The 14,752-nt window shown below is 47.1% G+C and overlaps 2 protein-coding genes across 4 annotated transcripts; one reads left to right on the top strand and one right to left on the bottom strand.

Moving 5' to 3' along the window:
- Positions 1–276: 276 nt before the first annotated feature.
- fzd5 (frizzled class receptor 5) lies at positions 277–2,022 on the top strand (the record flags this gene model as incomplete). The annotated part of the gene is made up of 1 exon (XM_079230321.1): positions 277–2,022. The coding sequence occupies one exon, from the start codon at positions 277–279 to the stop codon at positions 2,020–2,022; it is 1,746 nt and encodes a 581-aa protein (XP_079086447.1).
- Positions 2,023–4,623: 2,601 nt separating this feature from the next.
- On the bottom strand, positions 4,624–14,637 carry ccnyl1 (cyclin Y-like 1). Of its 3 annotated transcripts, none has more exons than XM_079230854.1 (10): positions 14,388–14,637; positions 12,055–12,147; positions 11,531–11,574; positions 11,252–11,352; positions 10,779–10,814; positions 10,640–10,691; positions 9,652–9,771; positions 8,531–8,697; positions 6,363–6,525; positions 4,624–6,241 (listed from the first exon to the last, which is right to left on the bottom strand). In XM_079230854.1, the coding sequence occupies exons 1-10, from the start codon at positions 14,548–14,550 to the stop codon at positions 6,125–6,127; spliced, it is 1,056 nt and encodes a 351-aa protein (XP_079086980.1). In that variant the 5' UTR covers positions 14,551–14,637; the 3' UTR covers positions 4,624–6,124. The 3 variants fall into 3 exon arrangements, with proteins under 3 accessions (XP_079086980.1, XP_079086981.1, XP_079086982.1); XM_079230855.1 differs by having other exon boundaries at positions 12,073–12,147; XM_079230856.1 differs by lacking the exons at positions 10,640–10,691; positions 11,252–11,352 and having other exon boundaries at positions 12,073–12,147.
- Positions 14,638–14,752: the final 115 nt, after the last annotated feature.

The following is a 14,752-nucleotide window of genomic DNA, read 5'->3' as shown; positions in this document are numbered from 1 at the left end:
TTGCGGGAGCTCCGGTGAATGATTGACAGCGGAGGCTCGCGCTCTGTGCACCTTTACGGACAAAAAAAGAAAAAAAGAAATCTGGATTCACCGCCAGAAGTTCTACTTGTTTAGTTTGAGTCATTAGGAGGTGAAAGAAGCAGAATGACACTCTGGTCCTGATCCATCCAGCAGAAGAAGAAGAAAACAAGTTTCCTGGGATGAACTGAAGCTGCTTCACCCTCTATTTCATTTTTTTCTTTTTGTTTCAATACTCAAAATTAATAATTCTAAAACATGTTCCATATGGCATCTAACGTGCGGCACTGCCCGGTGTTCCCTCGGCTCCTCGTGCTGCTGCTGCTGTCCCGGTGCCCTGGTCTGGCCCTCGGGGCCTCCAAGGACCTGGTGTGCGAGCCCATAACGGTGCCCATGTGCCGGGGCATCGGCTACAACCTGACCTACATGCCCAACCAGTTCAACCACGACACCCAGGAGGAGGTGGGGCTGGAGGTGCACCAGTTCTGGCCCCTGGTCCGGATCCGCTGCTCCCCGGACCTGCTCTTCTTCCTGTGCAGCATGTACACCCCCATCTGCCTGCCGGACTACCGCAAGCCGCTGCCCCCCTGCCGGTCCGTGTGCGAACGGGCCAAGCGGGGCTGCTCCCCTCTGATGAGCCAGTACGGCTTCGAGTGGCCCGAGAGGATGAGCTGCGAGCAGCTGCCCGAGCTGGGCGACGAGACCCTGTGCATGGACCGGAACGGCAGCGAGGCCACCACCCTGGCTCCGCCGTTCCCCAAGCCCACCTCCAAGGGCCGGACCAGACCGCCCGTGCCCCCGCAGTGCGACAGGGAGTGCCGCTGCCGGGACCCATTGGTGCCCATCAAGAGGGATTCCCACACCCTGTACGGCCAGGTCCAGACGGGCCCGCTGCCCAACTGCGCCCAGCCCTGCCACCAGCCCTACTTCTCCGCCGACGAACGCGCCTTCACAACCTTCTGGGTGGGCCTCTGGTCGGTGCTGTGCTTCATCTCCACCCTGACCACCGTCGCCACCTTCCTCATCGACATGGAGCGCTTCAAGTACCCGGAGAGGCCCATCATCTTCCTGGCCGCTTGCTACCTCTTCGTGTCTTTGGGTTACATCATCCGCCTGGTGGCGGGCCACGAGCGGGTGGCGTGCGGCTCCGGCGGCAGCGTCGGCGGCGACCAGCTGCACGTCCTCTACGACACCACCGGCCCCGCCCTCTGCACCCTCGTCTTCCTGCTGGTGTACTTCTTCGGCATGGCCAGCTCCATCTGGTGGGTGGTGCTGTCCTTCACCTGGTTCCTGGCGGCGGGGATGAAGTGGGGCAGCGAGGCCATCGCAGGTTACTCCCAGTACTTCCACCTCGCCGCCTGGCTCATCCCCAGCGTCAAGACCATCGCGGTCCTGGCCCTCAGCTCGGTGGACGGGGACCCCGTGGCCGGCATCTGCTACGTGGGGAACCAGAGTCTGGAGAACCTGAGGGGGTTCGTGCTCGCGCCCCTGGTGGTCTACCTCTTCACCGGCTCACTTTTCCTACTCGCTGGCTTCATCTCGCTCTTCCGCATCAGGAGCATCATCAAGCAGGGCGGCACCAAGACGGACAAACTGGAGCGGCTGATGATCCGCATCGGGCTCTTCACGGTGCTGTACACGGTCCCCGCCACCATCGTGGTGGCCTGCCTGGTCTACGAGCAGCACTACCGGCCCGGCTGGGAGCGAGCCCTGGCGTGCTCCTGCCCGTCGGAGCGGCAGCGCTCGGGCGTGGGCCCGGACTACGCCGTCTTCATGCTCAAGTACTTGATGTGCTTGGTGGTGGGCATCACCTCGGGAGTCTGGATCTGGTCCGGGAAAACCCTGGAGTCCTGGAGGAGGTTCGTGGCCCGATGCTGCCCCTGCTGGCCGCAGAAAGCCACCGCACCACCCTCCATGTACAGCGAGGCCAGCAGCGCTTTGACCGGACACACTGGGACCGGGCTGACATCAGGGATCTACCACAAAGCTCCATCGCACATATGAAGGGGCCGGCGAGGTTAGGAGTTACCGGAACTTAAGAATCCAAATGTCGAGGGAGACAAGGGACATTTGAGCGCTCACAAAAACTTGACGATTGTGACAATTTGGAGAAAAAAATACAAAGGACCAGCGTGGAAAGGGGAACATTTAAACAAACAATGTGGGTAATTTAAACACGACAGAATATTTAAAAAGAGAGTCTGACTTTTGAGAAAACTGACTCCCAACAGTTGAAACTGCTTCTCTCAGCAGTCGAATACTTGACATTTACAACAAACAACAGTCACATGTCTCCGTGATGGAACCACACACACGCTTCTTCCTGTCTGTTTATCCTGGGCACTGAGAAAGAGAAAAAAAACATATTTATTTGTGTATATATTGTATAAAGTTGCTGTTTAAAAAAAATATGTGTGTATAATGTGATACGTCTAGTTTGTAACCAACCGATGTCACAAGCTAAAGTGTCGGACACCAGAGAAGACGATCTTTGTCCGATTTGAGTTGTATGAACTTGTACATAAATGTGCCGTCAGTGTTTGATATCTGGTGTTTTATATGATGTCCAACCGGCACTGCGCGGGTTCGGGCCCTGCGTTCGGGCCCTTCGTTCGGGCCCTGCGTTCGGGCCCTTCGTTCGGGCCCTGCGTTCGGGCCCTGCGTTCGGGCCCTGCGTTCGGGCCCTGCGTTCGGGCCCTGCCTTTGGGGTTTTTGTAATGGAGGCCGTTATGACCTCCAGCTCCGTAGTTGGTTGGGTTCTGAACTAGTGGTGTCGGTGTCGTGAGAGGCCGGCGATCAGGTTAAAGCTGCAGGATGAAACTGAACTTGGCCTCTACCCCCACCTGCTGGTTGACGGTGAGAGATCAACATTAGACTACAGACCCTCAGATCCATAAGATTTTGTACCAAAACTCACAACAAGTATGACTTAAAGTAAACTATTGACCTTGAAAATGTCCCTGGAACTCACTTTGTCCACCATTGCTCTTCTTATCTAGTGATGTCCTGCCATGGACTCGGGACAGACAGAGTTTGCGGTCACAGACTGATAGATTTGTCACGACTCCTTATTTGTAAAAATAAGGAGTCAATGGACAAGACGATCGACAAAGAAAACTAACAGGTATTTTAATAATCTGCTTATTATTATTAAGTCATGTCAGGTAGAAACAGCCAAAGAGAGTCGATTCAGCTTCTCAAATGCAATAACTTGCTGCATTTCTCATGTTTATTAACACTGCAGACTGAATATCTGAGCCCTGTTGGCTGGAGGAAACTATTTAAAGACATCCACTAGGTGAAAAAAATCAAACATATTATTTCTTCCCCGTATGTTACTTTAATACATTTTTGTATTGGGAAAATTTGACTTTAAATGTGAGTGACTTTGAAAACTAGGTTCAATTATTCCTCAGATACTTTATCAGTTAGAAACAGTTGCTGACATTTCTGGTTAATTAAATAATGAAACATACTAATTGATAATCATTTTAGATTTCAAGAGGAAGAAAGGCAAAACTTTTGAACATTTTAAGTTCAATATTTGGTGCTTTTAAAATAATATCAAAGTGGACTATGAACTATGAACATTTGACAACTTTTAGCAGCAACAAGCACTTCCAGAAGATGCTTTTTTTCTTTTCTTCTTCTTTTAAAATCACAATTGACAATATTCACACTATTCACAACTATCTATTCCGTGAATCAGTCCAGAGCTGTGTGTAGCAACGTTCTGCAGAACCAGATTCACAGCAGGGGTCTGTGGTCCAATGGGGACTGACAGAGGTCAATCAGAGGTCACGTTCAGGGGTTTTCTTTTTCCGTCTTTGAAAGAAACAAAGTATATAAAAAAGGAAGTCCCCTCCCATCAGAAGACAGAAACGGGGTGAAAATGAGGCATAAGTTGTTTTTCTGCCGAGTGTCGGTGATGTTTTCATCCAGTGCCGTTGCCAGCTGTGTTGTTTAGACTACTGCGTCTGCATGCTAGAGATCTAATTTATTAGGCCGAGTGAACGGGAGTGTCCGAGCCATGATGAATGCTGCCAAGTGATGCTAAAAACTGACTTTTTGTGTGTCTCTGTGTAAATCTGCTCTCATATTGATTTGAGTTCCTGAAAGGATATGAAAAAAAAAATGTTGTAGATTTCTATTCATATTGTGGAATTAAAACAGAGGCGCTGTGAACTCGAGATCAACTCAGTGTGTTTCTGTATTTTTGGCGTAACACGTTTGTTTTTTTCCTCTCGATATTTTCAATGGTTCAAGAGTGCAAGAACGCGGATGTGTATTTGAACACTGGAATTCGTGCCAATATTCTACCAGAAGAAATTAATAATTGCTAAATGACTTTGTGTCACAGTCAAAGAAAGCTTCAGTTAGAATCTCTCCACAGAGGGAACGTTTAACTGTTTCCTGGCGTCCATTCAAATGCCTGGAGATACATTACTATGCAAATCCCGTGCTAGGCCATTATTGTTACATTTCATGAAAGTATATTCACTACTTAATGAGGTTTCAAGGCACCAGACTGGTTGTACTGGTTACATCAGCTTTGTGCCAGCTAGCCGAAACAACACAGACAGACACACAACATGTCTTTTGTTATACATGATTAGTGTTTATTTAAAATACTTTTTTTTTGTTCAATTAAAAACAAGACACATTTCACAGCTAAGTAGCCTACATAGTAAGCAAAAAGGAGGGGAGGATCCGCCAGTCTCTCTTTTTCCTCCTGGATGTAGATGTCGTTTGTTCGAAAGCTCTGGTCGGGGGGCGGGACGAGCACAGGGCCGGTAAACCGCCGACGGGCTCTTTGAGGGTCGGGGTGGCAAGACTTTGAGGGGCACAATACTGAGGGTGGACCCAACCTGCATCCTGTCACTACGCCTAACTGCTGCAGCAATACTGATCCTGGATCTGTGGATCTCTTTTGGACCACCCGACGTGCATCTGGAGTGAAACTGACCCCAGACATGCACTCGGGGTTCCCAGACTGAAGGTGTGACACTGGAATTAACATGTGGCTTTTTTTGTTTAGTCTTATTACACGTATAACAGCTTTTGCATTCAATTCGATCAGCATTTAAAAAATATGTTGAATTCTATATTTTCTTATGGCCAACAGATCCCACCAAAGAGACCAAAACCAACATGACGAGTGTCGTCTGTGTACTCGAGGCCTTTTGTTGACCAACAACTGTTAAAATACATCAATGAGCCCCATTGTTGCCCTGGGAGACAAGTTCCATCACTACTTTGAACACGCACTGTAGTAGTAGTAGTAGCAGTAGCAGTATTATATAGTATACACAGTTTATTTAGAGCTGATCCTCACTAGAAGCACACAAATACTTTGAATTCAAAAGGTCAGGGCTTGTATTGTTTTTCTGTTTATGAGGAAGACTATTTTCTTCACTGACAATTTGGGAGTTCGTCTCGTTAATTTCATCCACAAGGTCCCAGCCGCAACGGACTCAGACCCCGTGGTCAGTCAACAGCGAGCTGGGGAACTTATTTCTTCAGCGGACTACATTCACCATCAGCGCTTAAATAGACATCCATAAAAAAAAGTGGCAAATTCTCCCTTTCCCCCAAACCCGAACTGTTGGAGGTCGGCGTTGAACCGTAATCACTCGAGGTTTCACTCTACAGCTGGTTGATGAAAAACTACAGGAAGGTACTGAGTGTTCAAGAATTAGACAGATGAGCCAAGTTCAATATTGATATCTTCAGAACAAACCAATGCTGCCACAGTCAGGAAGCCAGAAAGTACAGACTAACATTGTTGGTTTTGGTCTCGTGGAATTTGGGATAATTCAAATATACTTTTTTTGGGGAATACCTCAGAGATAACTGCGGTAGAGCAACTCCTACCGGACACTCGCTCCAGGAAATAAGGGAGGAGTAAGAAATAAATAAGGGATTTGTAAAAAAAATAACAATAAAAGAAATAGTTGTGTGGCGGCGTTTTCGATGGCGCCGCTCTACGGTCGTGACGCCGATTAGCGCTTGGGCCGGTCACGCAGTGGCGGTTCAAGCCCGGCGCCTGCTGCGTTGAACCTCCTGGCTGTGGGGCGAGCTGGGCTTTAGGGCTTCAGGGCGTGGCCTATGACAGCACGGCGTTGGAGCGCCGTATACCTATCAGGTTGTCGGCGCTGATGGATCGCCTCATCGCTGACCGACTCAGGTCCTTGTACTTGTCTTCGCATAGTCTTGAAATGGCCTGCAGGGACAAAAACACACAGTCACTGAGACGTTCAAGACCTCTGCACCGCCGGAACATGCGGAACCCGCTCGTGAGGAACCGGGAAAACCAGAAAGGAACGCGGAGGGGAGAGACTCACCTCGAGCTTCTGGGCGCGTTGGTTGTTGAGAGGCTCCAGGGGGAAGTTGAGGTTGTTGTCATCAGCCAGCTGCCGCAGATCAAAGTAGTACTTGGCGTAGACACTGGCTGGCACATTGATATTAAACTGGAGCAGCTCCAGGAAGTGGCGCTCCATCTCGTTCCTGGCGGGTGGAGATGACACCTGAGGGTTACTGAGAGTCTTTAGCTCGCGAAACCGTCTCCTGAGGCGGCGTGTCGACAAACCAACGGGAGCGGGTGCATTAAATGTTGTAAAATGTATTTGACAGTTTTATAGTATACAATAATACTCATATAAAACCCATGAGACGTGATAAATGAGTGCATCGCGTCAGAGAAGCGCAACGCTGGAAAAACCTCCACAAAAATAAATTAAAAAAAAGGGACACAATGAGCTTTTCAATAGAAGAAAACATTTTGGCTCCATCTGAGGTTGCAGGTGAAGAAATGGTCACACTGTAAAAGTCAGCAGGAGGAACTTGTATAGAGATCAAACACACACACACACACACACACACACACACACACACACACACACACACACACCTACAGGCAATCAGACATGCATCAGACGAGCACCCACTCCTGCCACAGCTCATCTTTCCTCTACAACTACGACCGGCATCGGCCGTCCTCCCGCTCAGCGTCCTCGCAGCCACGAGAAGAGCCGAGGGGAGGTGGTCGCCAAGGAGACGGCATCTAGGATGCTTTGTTGGTCAGCAGAGGTGGTGCGGAGTGAGCGCGAGTGTGCGTGTGATGTCTGGTCTCCCGGGGCAACTAATGGAGTGGGCGAGAGCCGGGGGCCATTATGTAGAAGCATTGAGAGCACTTGAGAAACCCTCCCCTGCTCTCTCTCCCTCTCTCTCTCCCTCTCACACACACTCTCTCTCTCCCTCTCTCTCTCTCTCTCTCCCTCTCACACACACTCTCTCTCTCCCTCTCTGCCCCTTCTTCCCATCAGTCCATCCGGACCCAAGCAGCTCACAAAGACACTTCAATGACGGCAATGAAAAACAGAGCAGAGAGTGCAGGTCAGACATATATATGAGAGGAGAGAGAGAGATGGGGGCTCACGGACATGCAGGCGATGCACGCACCTTTCAAAATCACAAAAAAACAGGGAGGCACTTTCAACCTCTTCCACACACACACACACACACACACACACTAAATCAAGCAATCATAGGAAATGAAGCCAGGCGCTCCAAGTGCAGCCTCTTCACCGGCTCATGGCCCTGAACGCCAGCAGAGATGCTCTTCTTCCGTCTGCATCTTTGCTCCATGTTGTGTTTTTATAAAGAGGGCGAGCAACACGCCGTGGTCAGAATAAGAACCACGTTGCATTTGTTGAAATCTCACCTTTTTGTTTAAAAAAAAAAAAAAGAGATTATAAATCTGCAGCTTAGAGCACGTTTAGGGGTGAATTTGCCACAGAGGGAACGTTTTGAATTAGCCTGGACAAGAATGTATCGAGCATCGTTTTCCTTTTGCTGTATTAATGAAATGAACCGACAACTATTAACCAAACAAGCGTGACGAATTTGAAGCTACGCTGTTACTAGCGGTGTCTCCAAATCCACGATTCAATTCAAACTTGTTTACAGCACCGACGGCTTTGTCGTTGACGGATTCGTTGAGACCGACAGATCATTTTATGCCCCGACGTTTACATTATTCAATTTAAACAATTGACATAAAATGTCATAATAACTTATTTCATTAGTCAACTGGGAACAACCGGTTAAACAACAAAAGGAAAAGCCGCTAGATGGCAGAGGGGCGCTTTACGAGCAAAAGCCACCGGATGCTGTTCTTCAAATCTATTTGTTTATTACGTCAGTAAATACCCCTCTCCAGTCTTAAAAAAGGTGTCAGCTAACATGTGGCTGAATGAAACCATGAAGTCCGCCTGTAGCTTTGTGCCGACGGCGTGAAGTCATGTGACTGAACGACACGTCAGGAATTTACCATCGAGACCTGAGGGTCGTGTTCTAATCCAAACTCAAATTAAAAATACATTTTAAAAGTATTTAAGGTTTGCTTTCAGAACAGGATTCTGGCTTGACGGATATTTTTGACCGTCGCCCCCCGACTCTCAGACACTAGAACCGCCGACTCTGTTTTTGGGGGGAATAAAACCCAACTCACATGTCCTCCACAGCGATGTCTTTCAGGATCTGGCAGTAGTCGACGTTCCACACAGCCTGGTCATCCCAGACTTTGGACGCCAACAGGATGGCCCCCAGGGCGATGCGCTTCCAGTTGGCAGGGCAGATGTCCAGCTCGGCGTAGGTCAGCAGGCGCTCCAAGTACACCTGGAGTCAGGGGAAGGTTTACGTTTGAAAGTTTTAACGTGGGGAGACGACCAGGTTTTAGCACTTGAGCCCTTAATAATTCCCTTATTGGTTCCCTGTACGCTGCCGGGGAGAACAGCCAGGTGAGCGCTGGGTTCTAGTGAAGTCCCCTCTACCTGTGTTCAGAGGTAATACACAGTCAACTGTACTATACCCACTACATCACGAATGTTGGATGTAGTGGGAACACCTTTGAGGACGACGGCGCAGTCGTTTTACTTTGCTCTTTCCTGGCCGCGCTCTAGAAGCAAGTGTCATTTGGGACCGGATCAGTTTGTGGCAGTTTACTGCCCTCTGGTGGCAGGTTTATAGTAATACCACGTTGTTTAACTACAGCGGGGAAAGACAACTTTGCTTCTGCGTTCTTCTACAAGTCTGTCATAAACTGTATCTGATGTAGTTGTGAGTCACGCATGTCTTGCTAAAGTTTAGAACAGTAATACCATTCAACAGAATACTGGCAGAAGCCTCTTTACAGATGTAGACTCACACTGGATTCTGAGGTACCCAGTAACCATAATATGTCATAGACTAGAGCAGTGGCTCTCAAATGGGGGTACTAGTACTTGAGATTTAAAAAAAGATATACTCACAATTAGCATACATTCTAAAATCCTTTAAAAACTGTTATTTAATAAATATTCAATAATATAAGTGGAAGTTCTTAAACTGAATTGTATATATTCTATATGAAATCAGACACTGATGGCACAGCGCTGTGTACTACATTGTTTTTTCAACCAAAAATACTTTGTGTTGGTTATACATCACTGAAAAAAGGTTGAGAACCACTCGACTAGCGTGTCTAACGTAGACAGACGTAGCCGGTGTTCCAATAATTTGACCCTCCATTAAACTCAGCGATAATACCGCTGCTCTAAAAACAAAGTGGGCGTGTGAAAGGGACAGACTTACGAGGGTGACGATGGCGCACTCTGCAGTGAGCTGTGCGGCGCTGAAGAGCGTTCGGACGAAGCGGTAGATCAGTTTGTGTTCGGGGTTGACTTGGGCGTAGTCATCTGGCACCGGCTCTCTCTGGAGGGGAAAACAGTTCACACGTCTGAAGGAAGCTAGCTAGCAGGCTGCGAGGCGATCGCTCCATCGAGAACGATTCACTGCTTTATTCTTGGAAATAAATAAAAATAGACCACAGACAACAGGTCCGAGGCAATAGCTTCGTCTTTGCGAGTATAAATAGAAGTGATATGTGAGAACGAGACTGGTTCTGGTGCTAAAACCCATAAACACCATCGCAGACTGGCAAACCCTTCGACCCTCTTTCAGTGTCCTTGCCGTGTCTATTTAAATGAGACACGTGCAAGTGTATTCGATGTTCTCATAGTTGACCAATTCAGTTTGTTTTGCCTATTTTCTTAAGTCTTGTATACGTGTGTTCTCTTTCTTTTCTATCTGTGATCATCTGTTTTGAAATAACTTAAAGCCCAATTTGAAGCATGCGATATTACTGTGATTTCTCTGGAAATCCATTAACAATGTCTGGAAAGTGGAAAATGCTGCCGCGTTTACTTTTGGTCGGATCAGAGGTCTGCGCTTTCAGTGATTCATGTAAAACGATCCTGTTTACTAGGAAAGCCACAGGAGACTGGCAGCTTGGCCCCCATCACCACACCAGAGGTGTCGAGCACAGCGCTGACGCACCCGCAGAGTCACCACGGCCACATCTATGGCAGATACAGCAGGTTGAAAAATACCCTTTCTTTTAATATTAAAAGCTGTCGTTGAGCAGGGTTTGTTGCATCGGATTGTAAAAAAAAAAGGGAAAGCAGCTTTTTGCACCTTATTTGTCACAAGACAATACCAGAAAATAAAGTACAATGGAAGTTAATAATGCCCAGCTATCTAGCAGCATAACCTCCCATTCAAGTCTCACTGACATACTCACTGATAAGGGGTGCAACTTCTCATCAAAGATGTCCAGTGACTTGCCCGAGTCCCTGAGGAACACACGGGCACGTCTGTCAACACACGTTCATGCTTTCTCTAATGATATGAAGGAGATCGTATAGAGCGAGCACACCTACCTGTTTTTGATGTGGTAGTATATTGCTAACGTGACACTGGAGAAGGAGAGAAAAAGAAGGACAATAAAAGTGGTGTTCTAGATTTTGCCTTTATAAGCTTCAATAAAAAAAAAAAAACAGCTCAATTGGAGAATAATAAACTCTGTCTGTGTGTGTGTGTGTGTGTGTGTGTGTGTGTGTGTGTCACACCAAAACATCTGCACCCATTCAGCAGGGAGGCCCTATTTAAACACACCGAGATAATCCCGATGAAAAGTGTTTTTCCAAATTCACAGAAGCGTCCTCACAGAGGACTGTCCTAAATTAGGCCTGAGAGCATCTGCTTTAGTCACGCACCCATTAAGTATTACTGGAGGATTACCACGCTGTGATGCAACAGGATTTTGTCATGCGAGATAAGCGACTTTTGGGCAACACGGCCGTGTGTGTGTGTGTGTGTGTCTGTGTTTTCTGTGTGTGTGAAATTCTCCCACCATTTGATTGTGCTTTTGAGGTTTGGCTGGCTGACGGTGTTGTCGTCTATGAAGATCGTGGAGCAGGAGCTGTATTTCTTCGACAGGGGACCGGGCGATACCTTGAGGAGTTGGAAATCGCACAATCAACAACTTGAACTCATTACAGGCCAGGAACTTCTGTGAGTTCTACAGAATCCACAGAGTAAACTCCCCTGCAGGTCAGCGAACACAGTACAGCTCAGCACATGCAATCAATTCAACGAAGCAGCGGATCATCATACAGATTGTGACACTTACGTGGCTGATATGATTTATGTGGTTGCTTTTCCTCTTGTCTCGAACTGTGAAGAGAAGAGAAATGTTTAACAAAGACGAGCTGTGAAGCGGGCATCAGCTTTCAGGTTCTGCATCAAATGTTGCATTGCACCGGATTTGTATTTACTTGCAGCAAATTAAAGACATCTACGGCAGTTTGATAGAAAAGAGCTGTTTGAATCAGTTATTGACTGAATTATTAGAAATGCCCGTGGCTCCAGTGTGTGTCGCACTCCCAACTTAATCAAGCTCTACAGATTAGTTTTTCACCTATTTTTACACCAACAGGATTGCAACAAACACAAAAACAGGGCTCATGATTTAAATTAGACAATTGCACAAATATGAAAAACATGTTACAGAATTAACACCTCAACCGTCTTAACAGTCCTAACGTTCAACAAGGTGAGTGTGTGTTTGCTCTTCAAAAGGATTTTACAGAAGACGGAAATTGTGAATCACTGCTGTGTGTGTGTGTGTGTCTGTATGTGTGTGTGTGTGTATACCATGTCGGGATTGCTCACCGTCTGTCTGGGACTTGCTAAGGAAGATGGTGCTCGCCCGGGCGTGGTCAGAGGGGTTGGACTCCGAGGCCAGCTCTGAGGAAAAAAAGCAATAAAGTGTACATAAGTGCTTCATAATGACAATCTGTCAACAAACGCCGCCCTGTGTGCAGCTCGGCTCTCATTTGTGTGCAGTCATGAAGCCAACGGAAAAGGACAGAGAGCCATTAGCAGACGCAACGATTCAAACACAGTAGTGTAGCGGTGCGATTCTGTGTGTTGTCATGACCCCCCGTGAGGACGCAATGCCTTTGGATTTATCTCGCGAAACAGAAATGCATCTGAGACGAGCAGGAAGTGAAGATGTCTGCAGTGCAGATTTGGCAGCGCTCGACCAGCGAAGATATCACTTATCTGATTACGTCTGTGGGTTGGAGACTGCGAACGACTCGACATCGTGAACATAAATGTTGACTTAGTATCACGCTTGTGTTGTAAAACAGGCCACATTCCTACAGTTTACTTTCTGATCAGTCAGTATGTATCTCATAATGACGTTGGCTCCTATTACTTTTATATTTCACTGAACAATAACTGACTCTGTGTTAGCACGAAAAGCAAACACTGAACTTCTACCAAGACACATGTGATTTACGTATCAATATTCCCAACTGTCTTTAAAGTGAGAACAGACGGCCGGTCTTTTGTCCCAAATACAAATGGAAGTGATCAAGAACCATATATTTGTTTAGGCCTACACTGAGATACTGTACAGACAGAGCTGTAAATTCCAGCCATGCGAAACACACCGACAGCGCCGTTTGGTACACGAGCATGACTTTGAGAATTGTGTTCTTTATCTAAATCCGAGCAGACAGCACGTTACATAAAAGACTGGGGGGATTAGGCGATGGGAGCGTTTGTGAAGCGAGGACAGCAAGAGGAGACACGAGGAATGCGGGGAGGACCGCTGGACAGATTCTGACCCTCGCCCTGCCGACAGCTGCTCTCAGCAAACAGCGCTCACACACACACACACACACACACACACACACACACACACACACACACACACACACACACACTGCTGTCCACAACAAACACGAGTGGTATGAACGGCGACACTGGGACTTAAAGCACAAAACTGAGCTTGGGCCTCCATCACAGGGACATTTCTGAGATGTTGTCCCCATCAGGGGCCTGTATCACAGCGTGTCAGCGGAAAAACTGTGAGGGGGGATTACTGACTGAAGACACGTCCCATTTGCTAACCGTAGTTTAAATGTTGTCTCTGGAACAGTGGGCATGTTGCTGCAAAGTTAATGTCACTGAGTAGCACATTACAAGACTCAGTTTGTGCACAGATGGATTTATATATATCATTATTTATTAGAAGGTGTGATCTCTCTCTATTTCTAGTTAATTTCTCACCCAACCCCCACTCAATACCAGGCCACGGAAATAAAAACCGAGGTTGGAAAAATACAATAATAAATAAATGATGAGGGGTTTGTTTATTATTGCTCATTTACCAAGTGGATAATGTGGCGCCAAGGAGACTTGTTTTTCATCTTTAATGGCTGACTGGGTGATGTGACGTCAGTGTGAGCAACATGATGCTGCAGTGCCCAACTAAAGAGTGAGAAGAATATCATCATATTCGTCGTCAATACTTGATACCAGTTAAAGAGGAAGCACCATCAAGTTAATGCACTAAAGATGTGCACCCGCCTACCCCTTATGCTAACACAACTTTGTGTGGGTGCACATAAGTGTCGGATATATTTGCATTATCCGTCATTAAAGTCGGTATGCTTCAGAGTCACGTGAAGAAGGAGTCTAGACAGGGTTCAGACACATTTTGACCAATGGATTTCCATGACTTTAAACCAAATTTCCATGACCAAACATTTCGTGAAATCTCGGTGTATACATGAAAAAGTGAGAACATGTAGTATTTAAACTAACAATGAGAATGCCAAAGCATACAGTAAACCTTAAATGACACAAATGAATGAGACAATAGTTTAATTAAAATAATAAACATTTATATAGATGCCTCTATGTATGCCTGCTTATATTTTGAGCGTCACTATTTTAAAAGCATATTAATTATTTAAAAATCAGCGTAAATGAACGACATGAACACATGAATGTAACACATTTCCATGACTTTTCCAAAACTTTTGGGAATTATTTTTTTCTCAAGGACTTTTCCAGGCCTGGAAATAACCATTTTGAAATCCCTTGTACGCACAAACAAACAGCATGGACGTGACGTGCATTGGTTTAAAACCCAGCACAGGTGCGCGCTGGGTGCTCAGGTGCACGCCTACCGTCTGGGACCTCCCTGTCGCTGATGTGCTGCAGGTAGGGCACGGTGTTGTCGTCGCTCACTTCGGTGCTGGTCTGCAGCTCCTCCAGCCGCTCGGCCGGCTGCCTCGACGGTAGTTTGGGGCTGGACTCCGAAGAGGCGCAGCACGACACGGTGTTCCCCATCCCGGCGCGGGGCAGGGAGCTTCACGCTGTTGCGGCCGAGTAGCGCAAAAAAAGGGGTTGTAAGCTAGCTAAAATGAGCTCAAGCCGGCTTCATGAACATCACCGGGCTTTTCTGATTTATATTAGCTCGATGCTATCTGTGCAGCAGCCCGTCGACTCCCCGGCATCGCATTCCTGTCCATTTGAGGATGACGTTACGTTG

Source organism: Taurulus bubalis, assembly GCF_910589615.1.
Source record: "Taurulus bubalis genome assembly, chromosome: 15".
NCBI lineage: Eukaryota > Metazoa > Chordata > Actinopteri > Perciformes > Cottidae > Taurulus > Taurulus bubalis.
The sequence above is the reverse complement of the archived record's forward strand: the minus strand, read 5'-3'. Positions and strand labels throughout refer to the sequence as shown.